We start from the raw sequence: 19,026 nt of genomic DNA, 5'->3' as shown, positions 1-19,026 counted from the left end.
TATTGTTATGTTTTATATATGCATATTTTTGGGCCAAGTTGTATTCCATATTGGAATCCAACAGTTTGAAATAATCAAATGCATCCTGAAACATACACATTCATTATCAAGGCTTGAAATGTGAAGATTTACAAACTGGACTAAATAGATCAGTAGACAAAGTTTCAGGGAAAATGTGTAGTTCCCACTAAATGAAAATTTCTCCCTGTGACGAAGAATCGCTGTCGACGAAACTAAAAAGTTCGTTCCTTTGCCGGCCGTGCGACTTTTGAAACACGACTTTCTTCTCCGACAAGCTATCCGCGACGCCCCTTACTGTCTTTCCGACCAAAACTCACCAAAGGAATCACTAATTCCCGTAAAAAAAAAGAAAAGATGACGGAGGAGATCAAACTCAGCGTACTAGTGTCTCTCTTCAACTGGATTCAGAAGAGCAAAACCTCATCCCAGAAACGCTCCAAGTTCCGCAAGTTCCTCGACACCTACTGCAAACCCTCCGATTACTTCTCCGCCGTCCGTCTCATCATCCCGTCGCTCGACCGAGAGCGAGGCAGCTACGGCCTCAAGGAGTCTGTGCTCGCCACGTGTCTCATCGACGCCCTCGGAATCTCTCGCGATGCTCCCGACGCTGTTCGCCTTCTCAATTGGCGTAAAGGAGGAACGGCTAAGGCTGGAGCCAACGCCGGAAACTTCTCCTTGATTGCTGCTGAGGTTAGGGTTTGGTTTTGAGATGATACAAAGGTTTTGGTTTTTTGAGGGGTTTTAAAGGTTGAGGCTTTGAACAGGTGCTGCAACGTAGGCAAGGGATGGCGTCTGGTGGGTTGAGTGTTAAGGAGTTGAATGATTTGCTTGATCGTTTGGCTTCGAGTGAGAACAGGTGTTTTGTCTTGTCTCTCTACTCTTGTTTTTTGGTCTGAACGTATTTATGTAATGCAGAGGGGGGAAGACTTCTGTTCTTTCTACGCTGATTCAGAAGACGAATGCACAGGAGATGAAGTGGGTCATTAGGATCATTCTTAAAGGTAGTGTAGGGACTTTTCCTGCTTCTTCACGCTTTTTGTCTTGTACTGAGATCAAATGTGTTACACAGACTTGAAGCTGGGGATGAGCGAGAGGTGTATATTTCAGGAGTTCCATCCAGATGCTGAGGACTTGTTTAATGTCACTTGTGACTTGAAACTAGTCTGTGAAAAGCTCAGGGATCGCCACCAACGTCACAAGCGCCAGGTTTTTTTGTTACGAGAAACATTTGGATGATAGCTTAGAGGCAACTATATATCAAAATGAGATACAGTTGCTCTATAGATTTTTCAAACTGATAGACATAGTAATTGGTTGTGAAGATCCATCTTTTTTACAACATTCCTTGAGTTTATAAATATAGTTTGCTACCCTGTAGGATATAGAAGTTGGAAAAGCCGTACGACCCCAGTTAGCTATGCGTATCAGTGACGTAAATGCTGCTTGGAAGAAGGTAAACTCCATGAACTCTATTGCCAACTTACTCCATTTCCTTATTTTTATCTTCTTAGCAATGTCATTGTATGGGTGTTTTCTCTTTTTAACCAATTCATGAGCATCTTTCTCCTCTACATAGCTCCATGGGAAAGATGTAGTTGCTGAGTGCAAATTTGATGGGGATCGCATACAGATACACAAAAATGGGACTGAAATACATTACTTCTCTAGGTGAGCCCCTTCTCTTCTGGATAAAAAAATCGTGTTTGGATATGACCAAGGTTCATTCCTATTTTGTGACTTGGCGTTCTATGTCAAATCTTTCAATTTATAATTGTTATTTTTGCTGCAGGAACTTCCTTGATCATTCTGAATATGCACATGCCATGTCTGATCTTATCGTACAAAATATAATTGCTGACAAGTAAGCATCCAGTTGTTCTTTATTTAGGTTCTGGAAGGTTTTACACATACGATCTTTTATTTATTTTTATTGCCATTTAGGTGTATCCTTGATGGTGAAATGTTGGTCTGGGATACATCACTTAATCGGTTTGCTGAGTTTGGTTCTAATCAGGAAATAGGTTTGGCATCTACTCACTATCCTTATTTTGAATAATTTAGCCTTGCTTGCGGTGGATTTGATCCTTCATGTCTTCTTTCTTTTACAGCCAAAGCAGCAAGGGAGGGTCTCGACAGCCATAGACAGGTACGTACATATGTGAAGTTCCACTTGTCTCTGCTTTTATGTTGCAACTTTTTGAGGATCCTTATAAACTCAAACATTCTTTCAAACAATGCAGTTATGTTGTATCCTTACAAGGAGAAGTTAATAATGCAGCCTCCATAATCTCATGACAGAACCATTTTAGAGATATTATTTTCCTTGACCATGTACTAGATGTTGCCTTTGATGTGCTTTATGTTGGCGATACTAGCGTCATCCACCAGAGTTTAAAAGAACGGCATGAACTCCTGAGGAAAGTGGTTAAGCCTTTAAAAGGCCGGCTTGAAGTTCTAGTGCCCGAAGGTGGTCTCAATGTTCATCGCCCTTCTGGTAAGGACTACTAAGATCCCATTTTTTATTATGGATTTAACATCTCTAATTGGATATGTGAACCTTTGCTTTCTGCAGGAGAACCAAGTTGGTCTATTGTGGTTCATTCCGCAGCTGATGTTGAGCGGTTTTTCAAAGAAACAGTTGAAAATAGGTTCATTTTTTTCTTATCTCTCTCTAATATTCATGAATCGTTCAAAACTTTTGGATAGTGCCTTCTTAGTGCAAAGAATTTTCTTTTAATGCGGTTTTGTTCACAGATGTGTGTTTTAGTTCTCAAATCCAGTTATTTCCTTGTTCTCAGAGATGAAGGAGTTGTGCTTAAAGACCTGGGATCGAAATGGGAACCTGGAGATCGTAGTGGCAAGTGGTTGAAGTTGAAGCCTGAATATGTCCGCGCTGGTTCTGATCTAGATGTTCTTATAATAGGTGTGCACTCGATATGTTTGTTATACTTTTCCTTTTTTAAAAGTCTTTTCCCATTGGATCTTATGGGAGATTTGTTACATCTAAAATAGGAGGATACTATGGCTCTGGCCGTCACGGAGGAGAGGTAGCACAGTTTCTCGTTGGGTTGGCTGACCGGGCAGAGGCAAATGTATATCCCAGGCGGTAAGAGTATAATATTGTTTCATATTTTCTCACAGAACATGAAATCAGATTACTAATAAAATTAGAAACTAATAAAAACTTTAGACCTTTTCTGTCATCAATAAATAAGATATTCTCTCTTTTTTTTTGCAGATTTATGTCGTTTTGTAGAGTTGGCACAGGACTTTCCGATGAAGAGCTTAACACTGTTGTAAGCAAACTGAAGCCTTATTTCAGGTGAGAGACTGAATCGGTTACTAGCTTACTCATCTCATTTAAAATAAGATATGGCTCATAAGTCTCAAAATAGCTATTGGCAAACATCAAAACTAGAAGGCTTCTTGGTGTAGTACTTTGACAATTGAGAAAACTGCCTCTTTCTATAATATATAGATATCACCTATTTTATTTGTGTTGCAGAAAAAATGAACACCCAAAGAAGGCTCCACCAAGCTTTTACCAGGTCACAAATCACTCAAAAGAGAGACCTGATGTTTGGATTGAAAGCCCGGAAAAGTTAGTCTTCTCTCTCCTTTAGCCAATTTTTGGCAGAAGAAGAACCATATTTAGCCAGTTGTTGAATGTTTTTCCTACTTGTTGCAGATCAATAATACTCTCCATCACTAGTGACATCAGGACAATAAGGTCTGAGGTATGTCCTTATGATGTGAAGATTTGTTAACCTCAAATATTTGCATCTTTCATCGTTTATGATGCGTATGCCTTATTCCATGTAAAACTATGTTTCTTTTCAGGTTTTTGTGGCACCTTACAGCCTCAGGTTTCCTCGGATTGATAAAGTAAGATACGACAAACCCTGGCATGAATGTCTCGATGTGCAAGGTGAGTAAAAGAATCAAAGAAACTGTTTAAAAGTTCCCATTTTCATTAAAACTGAAATAACCAGTTCGCTTCAGCTTTATACGTCTGACTGATGTTGAGTTTGCAGCTTTTGTGGAATTGGTTAACTCAAGTAACGGCACCACACAGAAACAGAAGGAATCCGAAAGCACGCAGGACAATCCGAAAGTCATTAAATCGTCCAAGAGAGGAGGAGAGAAAAAGAATGTGCCTCATGTCCCATCTCAGTTTATTCAAACTGATGTATCGGATATCAAGGGCAAGACCTCAATCTTCTCCAATATGATATTTTGTATCCTTTCACATGTCTTTATCTACTAATTGCATTTTCTCAGCTGTCTTGTCTTCCTCTTGTGTAGTTAAGACACATTTTACACGGAGAAGTCCTGAATATTTGAACTGCAAACTTTGTTAACATTGTCATACTATTCGATTTTTCTTTATTTCCTTTGACAAATGTAACAGATTTTGTAAACCTGCCTCGGTCCCATTCTCTTGATACATTCCACAAAATGGTGGTTGAGAATGGAGGGAAGTTCTCAATGAACTTAAACAATTCTGTGACTCATTGCATTGCAGCGGAAAGCAGTGGTATGATATTACTTGCCCCCTCAACCCTTTTGTACAGATGATTATTTACATGTTGAAACTATTTCAATCAAAGAGCATGACATTGAGTTACACTATTTCAGGAATAAAGTATCAGGCAGCAAAACGTCAAAGAGATGTCATCCACTTTTCTTGGGTCTTAGATTGTTGTTCACGGAATAATCTGCTTCCTTTGCAGCCAAAGTGAGCCCTAACAACATTCTCTTATCATACCAACCCACTTTGGGTTCCTTGTGCTCTAATATCTCTGTCTAATGATAAGGCCACTTTTGAAGGTACTTCCTCCATCTCACTGATGCTTCAAGGACTAAATTACAGGATGAAATTGACGAGTTTTCCGATTCTTATTTCTTTGATTTAGACCTTGAAGGTCTCAAACAGGTAGTATGTATGTTCAGTTATCCAGAATTGTAAATATGGTAATTACTTACTAAAACCATTTCTTGCAATCCCATTTGTTCCTTTTCAGGTCTTGAGCAATGCCAAGCAATCGGAAGACTCAAAATCCATTGAATACTACAAGAAAAAGCTATGTCCGGAGAAAAGATGGTCCTGCTTCATCGGTTGCTGCATTTACTTTCACCTCTATAGTGAAACATTGTAAGTCCTCTCTTGTAGTTATTCTTACGTTGTTTTAAATATGTTACTTACCTAAAGCAATACTCATCATCATCATCATCATCATCATCAATGTGTCGTTTTTTACTTGAAGGAGCAATGAAGAGGAAGCCCTGTTGGGAATCATGGCTAAGAGATTAGCGCTTGAAGTCTTAATGGGTGGTGGTAAAGTCAGCAATAATCTTGCTCATGCGTCGCACCTTGTAGTCCTTTCTATAGCAGAAGACTCTTTGGACTTTACTTCAGTTTCAAAAAGGTATTCCAAATTTTATCTGTTTCTGCTATTGAGATTAGCACCACATTCTAATGAGGATTAAGAGACTGTTCTGTTGTCTCTCTTCCAATAGTTTCAGCGAAAAGGAGAAACGTCTTTTGCTGAAGAGAAGGCTACATGTTGTTAGCTCGAACTGGTTAGAAGACAGCTTGCAAAGAGAGGAAAGAGTATGCGAGGAGGTGTACACTCTGAGGCCTAAGAGTATGGAAGAGTCTGATACTGAAGAATCAGAGTGAGTCAACACCTTTTGATGAGTTTCCTCTATCATCCATATTAATATAAAAGCTTTCCAGTGATTTTATATCTGTTTGTTTCAGTAAAGCTGAACATGATACAACTGAAGTAGCTTCCGGTGTTAGTGCTCAAACCGAAGAGCTAGCTTCCTCGAAAATGGCAGTTGCGAGTTCAAGAGGACGGTCAAGTACTAGAGCTGGTAATAAAAGGGGAAGGTCTTCTACAAACTCAGTGAAACGAGTACAGAGACGCAGAGGCAAGCAGCCTTCTAAGATAGGTGGAAGTGAGACAGAGGAGAGTGATGCGGCTACGGAAGAAAAGGCTGCAACAAGACTCAGTGATGATATAGCAGAAGACTCTGATGATGCTCAAAGAAACTCTAGGAGAGGAAGATCTGCAAAGAGAGGGAAGTCTCGTGTGGCACAACCCCAAAGAGTACAGAGACCAAGAAGAGGCAAGAAGCCTTTGAAGATAGGAGGAGATGACTCTGAGGAAAATGATGATTTTGATGACAAGAAAAATGATTCTGCCGACGAGACAAAGCACAGAGAATCACTGGAGAGAGATAACACAGTATCAGTTGAAGAGGCCTCCTCGCAAGATTCTAGAAATGCAAAGACCGAGATGGATAGGGAAGAGAAGATACAAATCCATGAGGATCCATTACAAGCTATGTTGATGAACATGATCCCAAGCCTCACTCTGAGAAACACAAGCCGAACGGGCGAAGCTAGTACGGCTAATGTTTGTGGTGAGAGTGAGTCTTCAGAGAAAAGAAAACTTGGCGCCGAGACTGATAATGCTTGTGTGAAGAACGCAGAGGCAGATGAAGTTCCTCCTGTGAAGAAAAAGAAAGTTAGCTACCGCGATGTTGCCGGAGAACTGCTCAAAGACTGGTGAAACAGCTGCCGTTACAGACCAAGTACACGAAGCTCCTATTTCATGTGTGTTATGTATATACAATATATGTTTTTCTGTGACCATTATTACTCTCTTCGTTTCAGTCACATATAATTTCAACCACTTTGTTTGTCTTTTAACTCGCTCTGCCTTTTTTTGAATCTACCATGTTTTACTAGAAAATTGATATTCTTTTGCTACTTAATCAAAACTTCTATTGAAACTTATTTCCATCAAAACTTAGCACCTCAATGGTAGCCATTTTTCTGTCAAATAGCTTGTTCTCTTGGCTTCAACAAAAAGGCATAGTATCAGTTTTTATATTGACAAAAGAGCAAATCAATCATTGGTCAAAATAGTAAGCAAAACTCCTTTTCTTTTCTGTTTTATAAAGGACAAACATACCATTCCCCACTTCCAAATTAAAAGAAGAAACAATGCGTACGATTATTATTATTATTATAGACACTATATAAACGCACAATAAGAAGTATTCGTGATGGACAAATAAACGAAATGGAAAGAGATAACATATTGGGGGTGATTGGTTGGGTTGTAGGAAGTGACTTTAGCTTTAATTTCCATCTACAACCTTAAATACTACCAATCATGATTTATCTTAGTTTTTAAAGTTACAACCCAAAACCTAAAGCTACAGCAAAAACAGACAAAAAATGGTTGTAAAAATCTTATTTTCTAAAGCCTCATCCTTTTAGCTGTAGGAAATTTTAAAGCTACAACCCTTAAAGCTAAATCAAAAAATTCTACAGACTAAATTCTAAAGTAAATTTTCTATAGTTACAGTCCAACCAATCACCCCCATTATTTATTTGTAAAAGAGAGAGAAGCCGAGACAAATGAAAACAAAAAAAATGATTAGTAAAGAGAGTCGATGCTCAAAGTGGGGCTTTGAGTTTCATTATAAGCTCCTATTCCTGTTTCTATTTTTAATCTCACCACCTCTTGTTCTTCTTCCTCCGCCTGTTCAAATTAAACCAAAAAAAATATCATTAATAATTAAGATAAAACTTAATTACATTGTCAGACGACATTATACAAATAAAAAACTCAAACGAAGACGGGAGCCAGAAAAGTGACAGATGCCATTAAGGATAAAAGCAACCAAATATATTATTATAGTATATATCAGCAATTGCAATCATAATCTTATCTCTAATATCCAATTATTTATTGACACTTTATTCTTTATTTCTCTCTCAGGCATTTGAAAGTATCAGCTATAATCCTTTATTAACTCCAGACAATATATATATATATATATATATGACGTATCTGGCAGAATTAGCTAATATTTTAGTATTCCCTCCGTTCATGAAAGTAAAATTTTCTAAAGTTTTCATGTTTATTAAAAATATAATAAATATTTATAATTTAGTTTATAATTTATTTTCTAATAACTATCCACCAATATAATTTAATCAATTCAAATATTTACAATTAATATTTTTTTAAAGTATATAAAAGTATTTTAATGTAGAATAAAAATAAACTCTAAAAAATTTTATTTTTGGGAGGTAATATCATTTTATAACCCATTGTTATTTAATTCGAGCGGTTGAGCAACATTGATTACAAAGCAATCAGATTCTGCTTACCGCAGAGATAATATTTTTTTTCTTTTCTTAATGGCCAAATGGACCAATTCCAATAATTGTGGGACCAAAAACTAATTTTATTAAAATACTAAAACAAAACCAATAAATGCTTGGTCGAGGCTCTCCCCGCGTTCCGATATAAGCTAGGAACCCATTTACGTAACTATTTACCACGCCGATTGAGAAGAAATAAATGAAACTGGAACCATTCACCACCGGTAAAGGAAAAAACCATAAACCCCTTTTTTTGTCGAAAACATTTTTTCCTAGCCATACTGCCTAATTTCCCTATTTTTTACTATCTAGTTATTTATAAATAAATTGACAAACTTCGCTAAAAGACATAATAAATGATAAATTGACAAACGAAAATGGAAAGTCTTGAATTTTTTTTATATAGTCATTACAGTTGATGATAACAGTGGAACTAGAATTAGTATTTTTAAAAGTCATGCAATTTACTTGATTAAAATTACAGAATAAGCCACAGCCAAGTGGCCAACAAAAATATAGACCAAACCCAGAATATTTTCTATTAATTTAATGATTAGTTTACTCTAATAAAATCTTGCTTTAAATCAACCAGAAAGGTCCATGTCGTCTAAACAAAATATACAATGATTCAAATCAAGAAACCTTGCATTTTGAGAAAGGTATATATATTTTTTTGAAGGTAACGAAATAACACAATGGCTCATTAGTAAAACATTTAGCGTTAAAATAATTTGGCACGAGCATAGAACCACAGAAAATCCTTCAAAAACAAATCAGACGAGATTGCAAAATCTAGTAAAAACTCGACGAAAACCCTTTAAAAAGTTAAAAAAATTTTTTTGACTCACATTTAAGCCACAATAGGCATTTAATCTAACAAAAAGAACTATTTTCACTTTGGTTAATTTTCAATTTTAAGAGAAATGCGATTTGCATTAGATTTTAAGAAAAGTTAACTAAATCAATAGTAATATATATATATATATGAATGCTTCCTGTTACTTTTTTCCTTGAAAAGTTTACTGTCCACGTCTTGACTAATTGTAATCATTACTACTTGAGAGTAATTAACTAATTACAAATTGGAGAGAGAGAGGGAGATGCTGACCTCAACAAAGACAGTGTTGAAGATCATGCCAGAGAAAGAGTTGAGATTGGAAGTGATGATTTTGAGATTCAATGACTCAAAGACTTCACACAGTTTCACCATTGTGTCTGTCCTCTTATTACATGTTACATTCACTACCACTGTCCTCTCTCCCATGAATGTTACCTTCAGCTTCAATCACCCAACAAAAACCCCACAATTTTTAATGATTTTTTTTAGTTTAAATGATTCAAGGTGTGTTAAAGTAGGAAAGCACAGAAATTTACTTCGAGAACTTCAATGAGAGAACGGGAAGGACCAGAATCAAGCTGCTTCATCTTCTTGGATGTGACAGGAACCAGCAAATCACGATCAAAATCTTTACTGAAGCTCAGGCTACTCTTTGGAGTAGATTCAAGTTCTCTGATCTCCGCTTCGAGCTTCGACTCTTCATATTGCAACCCTTGTATGTAACTAATTGCATCTTTGATTATTGATGCTTTATCCATCTACCAAAGAAAAAGTAAAACAGATACCATAATAAGCTTGGATCTTGGAACTAGAAGACAACGAGTTTAGATGGGAACTTTTTAAAAAACAAACCTTAGTGATATTGGGGACAACTGATCGAAGAGCGAAGAGTCTCTGGTTAAGCTTCTGTCTTCTGTTTCTCTCCGACACAATATTCTTAGAAGCCGGAGACGAAGCCGCCCCATCAGGCGAACTCGAATCATACGACCCAGAAATCGCCTCCTCCAAAGGCCAGCTTTTAGAGAAAGAAACGAATATCAGAATCTCAAGTGTTTCCGGGAAAGTGGGGATATAGAAAGAGAGAGACAAAAATAAAAAAAAAAACAAGAAAGAACCTGTCATATTCGAAGTCTTCGTTTTGGAGGAAGGAGTTTGTTTCCCAGTAATTGTTGAACTCTTGGTCGACGTTATCCATTTTCCGACAGAGTTCTCTCTAATCAACTGTCTGATCGTTTATGTGGTGTCTCTTGTCTCTCTCGACCTGTGAGCTTTATATAGAAAAGGGCAGTGATAAAACTAGAATGAGACAGACCAAGCTCTCGGGAGACAACAACGTAGGTTTCCAGTTAATAATATACACACCAGCGTTGTATCCTTACTGAAACAAAAGAAGGGTTTGACAATGTCAATTATTAGTAGTAAACAGTAATTGGTCAATAAAAAAATAAAGGTATTTTTTAACTAAAATAAAAACAACAAAAGACTAGCATAATATTAAAATAATATAGAGTATTTAGGTTGATAATTATTCGACACGAGGTCTTTATTCATCAGTCTTAACTATTCTGTACCTGTTTGTCAATATCTACAGTGTGAGCACTAAAGAAATGTTCCAACTTAATAATATTAAAATAAACAATTTTTTATATAAAAGTCATGACCAAAAAGGAAAAGGATAGGAGAAGACAGAAACATAAACTATTTATAAGACAAGGTAGCAAAAAAATGACAAAGATAGTGAAACAAGCATATAGCAAAAAGAAAAATAAGAAATGATTTGACAATAAAAAAACTGTATGTGTATCGATACCCAACAAAGTCAACCATGCGATGTTAATTAGCTAATACATAAATAAAAGAAAAAAAACAAATATATATGTTTTTAAATCCAATAATTTAAGTATTCATAATTAAGGAGATGATTATAGTAGTCAAAGAGATCACACATGAACAACAACGAAAGTGACATTTTGAAAGAATCTAAAAAACGAAATTCGGTGTTTCAGTTCACATATGTTTCAGCACGAGTGGTCCTAACAGACGATGATGTCAATACTGAATAGATCTCACATTATGACCATCTGAAAAACGTTTTAGCAACGAACAGACACATGTGTATCAAGTTGCAATGCATGACATTAAGTATGACCAGAAGCCTAAAAGCATTAGACTCAGAAATTTCTTACACAAAACTACAAAACATCGAAAAGATGGGCAATCATGAAAAAAAGAAATCAATATACCTTATTTGCCTTGTCCCTAGGTCACTTCAGAAACGAGTAGGAAGCTTCCCATAGGACTTGTTCGTCTATCTTGCTCAAGTCTCCATCGTCTAGACGTTTCCACGTCTTGATACGTTGAACTCCTGTCCACGTGTCTTTTCCTTTCCCGAGCTTAGCCTCAATCAGTCTCGCTCTTCTGTGCCAATTTCGTCTTCCATATGCATGGTATCCAAATCCTCCACCGTAACAAAACCATACCCCTTTTAGATTTCCGCAGAAATCATTGACATGGTCGTGTCCTATGAACGCGGCTTTTACATTTCCCATGGACAAAAAAGTATTTAAGACTCCTGATTGCACGATGGAGCACGCCACACCCTCCTGAAACTGGCCAATAAAGGGTGTGTACCACAGATCACGGACTTCCGGGATTGGAATGTGGAAGAAGGCTAGCGCTGGATCAGGGTTACTGGGAACGTTTCCCATGTTCTGTTTAAGACCCTGTTTAGAGGTTAATGAATCTTGCTTCACCAATGTGTAATCATGATAAAATATCTGAATATATGAACCCATCAGCAGATGTAATAAGAAATGGTTAGTCTCTTTTACCTGTTTAGAAGCATCTTGAAGCCAACTAAGTTGAGAATCCTTGATCCATCCATATGTTCGTCTACCTTGGACAGTGTCTCTATCTCCACTGTCAAGAAAGAAGAGGTCAAAGACGGTGCTATTTGACAGAACAGAACCAGGTGCACCATATACTCTGAGGCGGTAATTCCCAAAGCCATCAATTGACCTCAATGCGCCTCTTTCCGCGCCATCTTCGAGAGGTGGATTGATTTGAGAGAGAGAAAAATCCATAAGCGAGAGGAAAGTCATCAGCTCTGCACGGTTCATAGTGGATTCCTGGTCATGATTTCCTAAAATGGCAGCCCATGGGATTCCATATTCAATAGCCGGACCAATGGCTTGAAGAAGAGATTCCGCTGCATCAGTAGTGCTTGATCCAAATATATTATCCCCTAATAATCACCAACAACAACAAGAGGAATCAAACAAAAGTTAGCGAATCAGCTCTAATCCTTCCTTTAAAACAGTCACATCGATCAAATAGATATTAAAACTAACTGGAAACTAATTGTGGATCAAATGTGTTTGCTCATTCAAGTGTTATCACCACTAAATCTTACAGCCTAAATAACAGTGGATCAAATGTGTTTGCTCACTCAAGTTTCATCATCACTAAACCTTAAAGCCAAGCTAATTGTGGATCAAATGTGTTTCCTTATTCAAGTTTCATCATCACTTGGAGGAGCTCTTACAAGCTATCAGTTTCACTAACAGCTTTCACTAGCAATCAAGAAACACTAACACAGGTCTACAAAAGGATATAACCAAAGTTCTGTGCAACAGTTTCCACATTTGTATACCTCCTCCTTACTATATTTGGAAAATTTTAAGAAAAGTAAACATTATGTATATCTCTCAAATCAACACCAGTACTTCTCCCTCGCGGTTTCACAGATCATAAGAGAATCAATTACGCATGGCTTACCAGTAAATGCGATGAGATCTGGTCTCTCAGCTTCAATCATCCTCCGAAGGAACCGAGTGGTATTGAGATCAGAGCAGTAACCGTATTCTGCATCCGCCACATCTCTGCATCGAGTAATGCTCCCCATTCCGAAATGCATATCCGCGACCTGTAGACATCATCAGATATTCCAGCAATCGTCAATCATTCAAAACCAAATCAAATCAAACACTAGCGAGTAGCGATAATGCACGAATTTAGAAAGGGAATAACGTAATGGACCTGGAGGATTTTGAAGGTGCCGTCGTCGCGGAACCGTAGAGGGAGATTCGGAGACCTTTTGAGGCGGATTTGGCTGTGGTTGACGTGTAGTTTGTGCGAGATGAGGGTTTCGATGGAGTACAGAAGAGATATGATTAGGGTTAGGTAGGGGATAGTGTGTTTCCAGTTCACAGTTACGGTTGCACAGCTCATTCTCACTTCCTTCTTCTTCGCCACTGTTTTCTAGACGGAGAGAGAGAGATCGAGAATCCTACGACTTTCTAAAATAGTTTGATTTGAAGTCCGTAATCGTGGCCGCAAATAACGCGCGTTTGGCGGATTACAAATCGCGATAAAAAGCGGTTTGACGCCCATTGGGCTTTTTTCGCTTCACATACTGCAACATTAATGTAAGCCCATGCAGTCTACTATGGACTCTGCCATATTCCGTTATTGTCTTTGTCCATGAATCAAACAAAAACTAGTCGTTGGTTTTATATTGGAAACCAGCTTATACAATTTTGATCATTTTGCTTCCAAAGAGTTGCCACGCTCATGTAGAATCTGTCTTGCATCCTATTCACAATTACATCACCAACCAATGAGTGTTTGTGAATACCCAAATCAGTGCAGCCCTCGTATCTCCATCAAATCCATAAGTCTTTGGAAGGATGACCATGTAGCGTAGTACCATAAAGGAGTTTGATTGCCATTCTTAACATCCACCATGGTAAATGAAGCAGCAATCCCTATGTACTTCAGTATTTTTATTTCACATCTATTAGTCTTGCGTTGTTATATCGCTCTGATACATTTGATTTGATTGGCAAATTTAAAACGCATTTATATTACATTCGACGGAAAAGAAAACGAGTTACACCAGTCAAACCCCCACATTAGTAATGGAAATTTTACATTGAAAACGAAAAAAAAAAACAAAAGGAATTTTAAACCGAAGGATCTACTCGAACTTGGAAACTTGGACTTTGTTCGGAAGACATGTACCCATGTACCCACCAACCCCACCACCATATTGTTTGTTGTTGTTGCTGTTGTTGTCAACTATACCCCCAAACACCATCCTAATTACACCCGTATCCTTTTCCCCGCCTTTTTTAACCGTTAGTAACCCCGTTTTGAAAACCTCCTTTAACCAACTCTCGAACGCACCGCTCTGAACGTAACTGCCGCCGCTAATCTCCTCCACTAATTTCTCCTCCACGCTAAACCTAACTCCACCGCCGTTTCCTTCTTCCGGAAAAACCTCCCTGAAAGCCGCCATCATCATTGCCTTTTCGATTCCCGGTTGATATGACCGGTTAAGAACAAACCGGTTCTGAATCATGTTTAAAAAAGTGCTGGAGGAGATATCTGTCTCTTCCTCTCCGGTTAAGTCGCTTGAGATCGGACTAATCTCTCCTTCTTCATCTTCTTCAGCTTTTAAGTTCAGGTCGAGATAAGAGCTACTGAAACTTGATTGCCTCGAGAACGCTTCCTTCTTGATCTTGCCCTCCTTAACCGGTAAATCTGATCCCGGTTTTCTCTTTCTCCCAGGACTCTGTGCCGTGACCTCCAAGCTTATCTGCAAAACAGACTCTCTGTTTCTTGCATTGTCCTCCTTCGTCAAGATAAAGACGGCGGTTTTATTCTTCTGCTTCTCTTCGAACCGATCAGCAAGGAGTTTCAAGAAACGTGAATCCGCCAAGTCGATGTCTTCGATCAAGAACACAACCTTCTCGCCATGCTCTACTCCTCTTGCCTTCAGCTCGCTGTCTTTCTTCTTAAGGTCAATGTGAACGAGAGACTCCAGAGAGCCGAAAACAGATTCAGATACAATGCGAGCTATGCTCCTCTTCGCGGCTGTGTCGCTGCCCTCTATCATAATCCAGCCATCTTTCTTGTTCAGCACGGAATCCATTAAACTCTCAGCAATCAAACGCATTGTCACAGTTTGCCATGGAACACTCTCCTCCAAAGCTTTCACCAAAGCACCGATCTTCTTTCTCGTCTCTATTACGGAATCTGATGGAAACAGAGAACGCCCTAAGTCAAGAGTGGTCTTCACGTTCTCGTTGCCATCATCTTCAGCTTCATTGATTGATTCACCCTTCTCATAGTCGTTTCCACCCAAATCAAACTCAATAGCGCAAGAAGTCTGACGTCTGAACTTGGCAATAGAGTTTGTGGCTCGCTGATGATTCGGCTTTAACCCCAACGAATCAATCAAAGATAGAGATCTTGACCCCATCAGAGGAGAGTGTCTTGTCTGATTGTGTATATGTTCGCAAACCCTGTTCCATTTCCTCCTAAGTCCCATTAACTCTTCCTACACAGCACCAAAAAAAAACAAGAGTTGTTAGCACTTTGATTTATCGTTTTGATCATATAATGGTACATTTAAATATAAATACTAGTTCTACCTTGTGTGGAGAGTTGTCACCATCATGGGATTGGAGCCAAGAAGGCAAGAGCTTCTCTTTGTTAGCTTTAAGCGCTTTTGCTTCTCTTTCAAAGCTAGTAACACACTCAGGACAACAACTTAGCACAGAGCTTATTGTCTCTTCTTCCTCAGCTTTATTGTAACCAGAAAAGGACTTTGTCGCATTAACGCTACTGCTCATGTTCCATGCCTCATGTCCACTGCAAATAAACAAAACGGTCAAGAAAAAGAGAGATCAGTGGCATTCTCGCTAACGTCTGAAAACAAAGCATAAAAAAAAAAGTGAAAAAGAGATTTTGGATTGTTGTAAAAAGTGTCTTGTAGACAAGAAGACAAAATGTTTCCCTAATATAGGACGGGTCTCTTAGCTATCAGACATGGAAAGAGAACTTGAGACTAATCAACCAAAGTAGTAAAAGGGGTAAAACCGTCCATACATTGCTACAAAACAAAAACATTAACTTAAAAATCAAAAGTTTCAAGCTTTTTATCTTTATTGTCGCAGGAATATTCTCCGCTGCGTTGTTTTGAAATTAATTTGTCTACAAGCAAATGCCCCATTGGATAAATATATGAATCCAATATATTCCAAAATGTTACTTACTACCTACCTCCATTTTTTGAAATTCTAGTATCCACAATTTAGTAACGGATACAAAGTTGTTGCACTATAATCTACCTTTAGCTACACTTAGGTGGACTCCTACTATACTATGAGGGGTCCAAGTATATAAAACACAATAAAGACTGTATAGTGTGAAAGGACAAGCATGGAGTCATAGACACACAGGGTTTTGGCTTCCGTGAGACATTGATCTGAGTAAGTCAGAGAACAAAGACAGACTCTAAAGGGACCAGTTTCAAGTTAAAACTTCTGCAAAAAAACACAACATTTTCAAAAGAAATTATCTAACTATTATTTTTGAACTACGACATAAAGATTCGTTTCTTTTTTGGTTAAGTATTAACATAGGTATACTAGCTAGTGTCACTATCTACCCAAAACCTTTTTTGACCAAACTCACTTTTGTGAAAAAATGACTGGAACAGTGTTTAACTTTTTTAGAGTAAATTAATGGTAAAAAGTAAGAAAAAGAGTTTACCTTGTCGCATGAAGGCTTAAGCCGAGATTAGCTGAAGATGGGACAGAGACAGGATGAAGAGCCCACAACGTTTCTAACGAAGGTTGTCTCATTTGACATCTCATGTATGTCTGAAACGAAGCCGTTCCCATTACCCAAACCCTCCTCTTAGAACCACGGATTTGTTCATCAACGTCGTCGTATTCGGCGATTAGTTTCCCCATTTCTTCAACTAGATGATCCAAAGGACTGTAGGACGATGATATCTCACCGTTGATTGTCCACGTTAAGTCACCAGTGAAGATAATTACATCTTTGCCACTCGTCGTGAGAGAAACCACTTTCTTCCTTAACTCGATTATGTTCATCTCCACGTCTTCTCTCCTCATGAACTTCGAGGCCATTGGCGAAAACTGAAACTTGACGAAATGGGTCTGCTTTAAATCCCCGAGCTCTCCTCTCTCCAGCCTCCCCATCAGCTCGGAGACGAACACTTCCGTGAACGAGACGGAATCTCCGACAATCACAGGGTTCTTCTTCTTCGTCTTCTTCCTCAGAAGAACATCAACCACGAGTTTCATATCGTTTTCTCTCAGGCGCTGTTGATGATGGTGATGAGGGGAAGGGGAGATTAAAAGTGGGTTTTGGTTAGGAGACTGGTTTAAGAACTGGGTTTGCCATAAAGGGATGTTAGGGTTTAGAAAGTTGAAGTCTTTAGGGTTTTGGTAGTGGTGAAACCGACTCATGTTGATGTTTGGCTGTTGATCCGGAGAGTTTGGAGATGAGAAGACTCCGACGACGGAGCCGCCGTAGAACACCGAGGAAACGGAGCATTCCTCTACACAGTTCTTCACGGCGGTGCTGTTGAACCCAGCTTCTCTCATGACCCGGCTCACACTCGGGTCGTCGAGGATGGATATAACCAGCTGTTCTAGCTCCACTTTAACGGCAAGCAGCTGCGTTTGAGGCTGTTGCGTTTGCGCTTGCTGCTGTTGTTGCTGCTGCTCGATGCAGTCTCGTCTCTGGTGAGCTTGAGCTCTTTTGAGCGCGGCGACGAGGGCGTTCGCGAGAGAAGGCTGGCCGTGGAACATGGGACCGGGGATAGTGGGAAGCCTGTTGAGTGCGACGTTGAAACAAAGCTCGAGGGCTCTGCATTGAAGAGGATGGTTTTGGTTTTGGTTTTGGTGATGGTGAAGAGAAGGGGCAAACTGGTAATTTGGTGAAAAACCAGGGTGGGATTTGATGCACGCCCTTCTCAAAAGACTTGTCCTTGATGACAATAATGTAGCTGCTACATGGAGAGGAGTGACCTGAACCGAACCCATAAAAAAAAACAAAAAACTTTTCCCTTTAGTAAATAAAACATGAAAAGATCCAAACTTTAAAAAACAAAAGATCCAAACTTTGAATGAAACCTGAGCATGGCCTCTTCTCCGAGCTAGCGTGAGAGATTGCTTCAAGACAGAAGCAGCCTCTGTAGTGAGTGTCTGTTGAATCGTATAACCACCTGTTCGCATAACTTGTTAAACCTAAACCCTAACCCCCACCCCCACCTTTTTGAAACTGAAAACAACCACTATCGAAAGCTGTCTGGTGTTAACTTGAAAACTTCTGCCTCCTCCTCCTTTAACCACACCCCAAATAAGTATAGCCCACAAGTGGAAGAAACAGAGTAAAAGAAAAGGAGCTTCCTTTCTTATGTTTGGAGACTGTAAAGAAGAGTGAGAGAAATTTGGGAGAGAGAGAGAGAGAGAAGGTTTAAGAGAGTTTTAGTCAGATGTGGAACTTAGACCAAGCTGGTTCCTTTATACTTATTTCATGCTGGCTTTTCTGTTCCTCATCTTGTATTATTTTTTGAATTTTTTTAAAAAGTTTTATTTAGTTTATTTTAAAGGGGTTTTTGATCTCATAATGCTTTTACTTTATGATGGGTTTCTTTTTGGACAAACGAGCAGCTTTTGTATGCTTTTGATTTTTGCATTTCACTCAACTTTTGTCTTCTTTTATTTACAGTGCAGCTTCAGTGTACCATTTTTGCTCATCATTTCCTTTAATATATGGTAATTATTAGGGAATAAGAGCATAAAAAGCTGCATTTTTCAATATAATTTTCACTATAATATATGCCCACCCGCTGAAATTAGTCGACATAGAGAAGTATAATTGTTTTTGATTAAAGAAATAATAATACTAATAATATTTGTTTTTGGTTAATATAACTTTCGATGGATTAATCACAAGAAAAGTATTGCTATAAAACTTGTCACTCCTATTTCTTTTTGTTAAATCAAGTTGTTCACTTGTAGATATGGAGACCTCATGGTGCACACAAAAAAGAAGACGAAGACCTCATTGAAAACTTATTAAAATTCTATAATGCATGGTAATTAAACTGCCAACAATAAATTTAGTTAATAGATTAAAATGTTGATTTTTC

General features: G+C 38.4%; 4 protein-coding genes across 9 annotated transcripts; 1 reads left to right on the top strand and 3 right to left on the bottom strand.

Moving 5' to 3' along the window:
- Nucleotides 1-148: 148 nt before the first annotated feature.
- Nucleotides 149-6,825, top strand: LOC103845154 (DNA ligase 4). Of its 3 annotated transcripts, none has more exons than XM_018655734.2 (26): nucleotides 149-711; nucleotides 786-877; nucleotides 937-1,022; nucleotides 1,091-1,227; nucleotides 1,400-1,474; nucleotides 1,598-1,689; nucleotides 1,811-1,882; nucleotides 1,963-2,042; nucleotides 2,130-2,167; nucleotides 2,262-2,268; nucleotides 2,360-2,515; nucleotides 2,594-2,669; nucleotides 2,820-2,944; nucleotides 3,034-3,127; nucleotides 3,260-3,343; nucleotides 3,527-3,622; nucleotides 3,710-3,758; nucleotides 3,862-3,949; nucleotides 4,056-4,259; nucleotides 4,433-4,558; nucleotides 4,660-4,759; nucleotides 4,852-4,957; nucleotides 5,046-5,176; nucleotides 5,292-5,450; nucleotides 5,542-5,700; nucleotides 5,786-6,785. In XM_018655734.2, exons 1-26 carry the CDS (start codon nucleotides 376-378, stop codon nucleotides 6,600-6,602), a joined length of 3,585 nt encoding a protein of 1,194 aa, XP_018511250.1. In that variant the 5' UTR covers nucleotides 149-375; the 3' UTR covers nucleotides 6,603-6,785. The 3 variants fall into 3 exon arrangements, with proteins under 3 accessions (XP_018511250.1, XP_009120237.1, XP_009120238.1); XM_009121989.3 differs by having other exon boundaries at nucleotides 5,289-5,450; XM_009121990.2 differs by having other exon boundaries at nucleotides 568-711; nucleotides 786-867; nucleotides 5,289-5,450; nucleotides 5,786-6,825.
- A 205-nt stretch (nucleotides 6,826-7,030) lies between these two features.
- LOC103845153 (transcription factor bHLH35) lies at nucleotides 7,031-10,318 on the bottom strand. Of its 2 annotated transcripts, XR_004452813.1 has the most exons (6): nucleotides 10,166-10,318; nucleotides 9,903-10,065; nucleotides 9,587-9,808; nucleotides 9,321-9,491; nucleotides 7,427-7,583; nucleotides 7,031-7,138 (listed from the first exon to the last, which is right to left on the bottom strand). XR_004452813.1 is itself a non-coding variant. In XM_033282591.1 (5 exons), exons 1-5 carry the CDS (start codon nucleotides 10,243-10,245, stop codon nucleotides 7,479-7,481), a joined length of 741 nt encoding a protein of 246 aa, XP_033138482.1. In that variant the 5' UTR covers nucleotides 10,246-10,318; the 3' UTR covers nucleotides 7,353-7,478. The 2 variants fall into 2 exon arrangements, 1 of the variants encoding a protein (XP_033138482.1); XM_033282591.1 differs by lacking the exon at nucleotides 7,031-7,138 and having other exon boundaries at nucleotides 7,353-7,583.
- LOC103845151 (probable inactive purple acid phosphatase 28) lies at nucleotides 10,169-13,647 on the bottom strand. 3 transcript variants are annotated; one of them, XM_009121985.3, is made up of 6 exons: nucleotides 13,089-13,647; nucleotides 12,828-12,975; nucleotides 11,882-12,294; nucleotides 11,294-11,773; nucleotides 10,413-10,428; nucleotides 10,169-10,318 (listed from the first exon to the last, which is right to left on the bottom strand). In XM_009121985.3, the coding sequence occupies exons 1-4, from the start codon at nucleotides 13,278-13,280 to the stop codon at nucleotides 11,315-11,317; spliced, it is 1,212 nt and encodes a 403-aa protein (XP_009120233.2). In that variant the 5' UTR covers nucleotides 13,281-13,647; the 3' UTR covers nucleotides 10,169-10,318; nucleotides 10,413-10,428; nucleotides 11,294-11,314. The 3 variants fall into 3 exon arrangements, with proteins under 3 accessions (XP_009120233.2, XP_018510724.2, XP_009120232.2); XM_018655208.2 differs by having other exon boundaries at nucleotides 10,176-10,428; XM_009121984.3 differs by lacking the exons at nucleotides 10,169-10,318; nucleotides 10,413-10,428 and having other exon boundaries at nucleotides 11,100-11,773.
- Nucleotides 13,648-13,890: 243 nt separating this feature from the next.
- LOC103845150 (protein SMAX1-LIKE 5) lies at nucleotides 13,891-18,364 on the bottom strand. Its single transcript, XM_009121983.3, has 4 exons — nucleotides 18,005-18,364; nucleotides 16,611-17,899; nucleotides 15,488-15,707; nucleotides 13,891-15,393 (listed from the first exon to the last, which is right to left on the bottom strand). The coding sequence occupies exons 1-4, from the start codon at nucleotides 18,104-18,106 to the stop codon at nucleotides 14,029-14,031; spliced, it is 2,976 nt and encodes a 991-aa protein (XP_009120231.1). The 5' UTR covers nucleotides 18,107-18,364; the 3' UTR covers nucleotides 13,891-14,028.
- Nucleotides 18,365-19,026: the final 662 nt, after the last annotated feature.

Source organism: Brassica rapa, chromosome A10 (genome assembly GCF_000309985.2).
Source record: "Brassica rapa cultivar Chiifu-401-42 chromosome A10, CAAS_Brap_v3.01, whole genome shotgun sequence".
Classification (NCBI taxonomy): domain Eukaryota; kingdom Viridiplantae; phylum Streptophyta; class Magnoliopsida; order Brassicales; family Brassicaceae; genus Brassica; species Brassica rapa.
The sequence above is the reverse complement of the archived record's forward strand: the minus strand, read 5'-3'. Positions and strand labels throughout refer to the sequence as shown.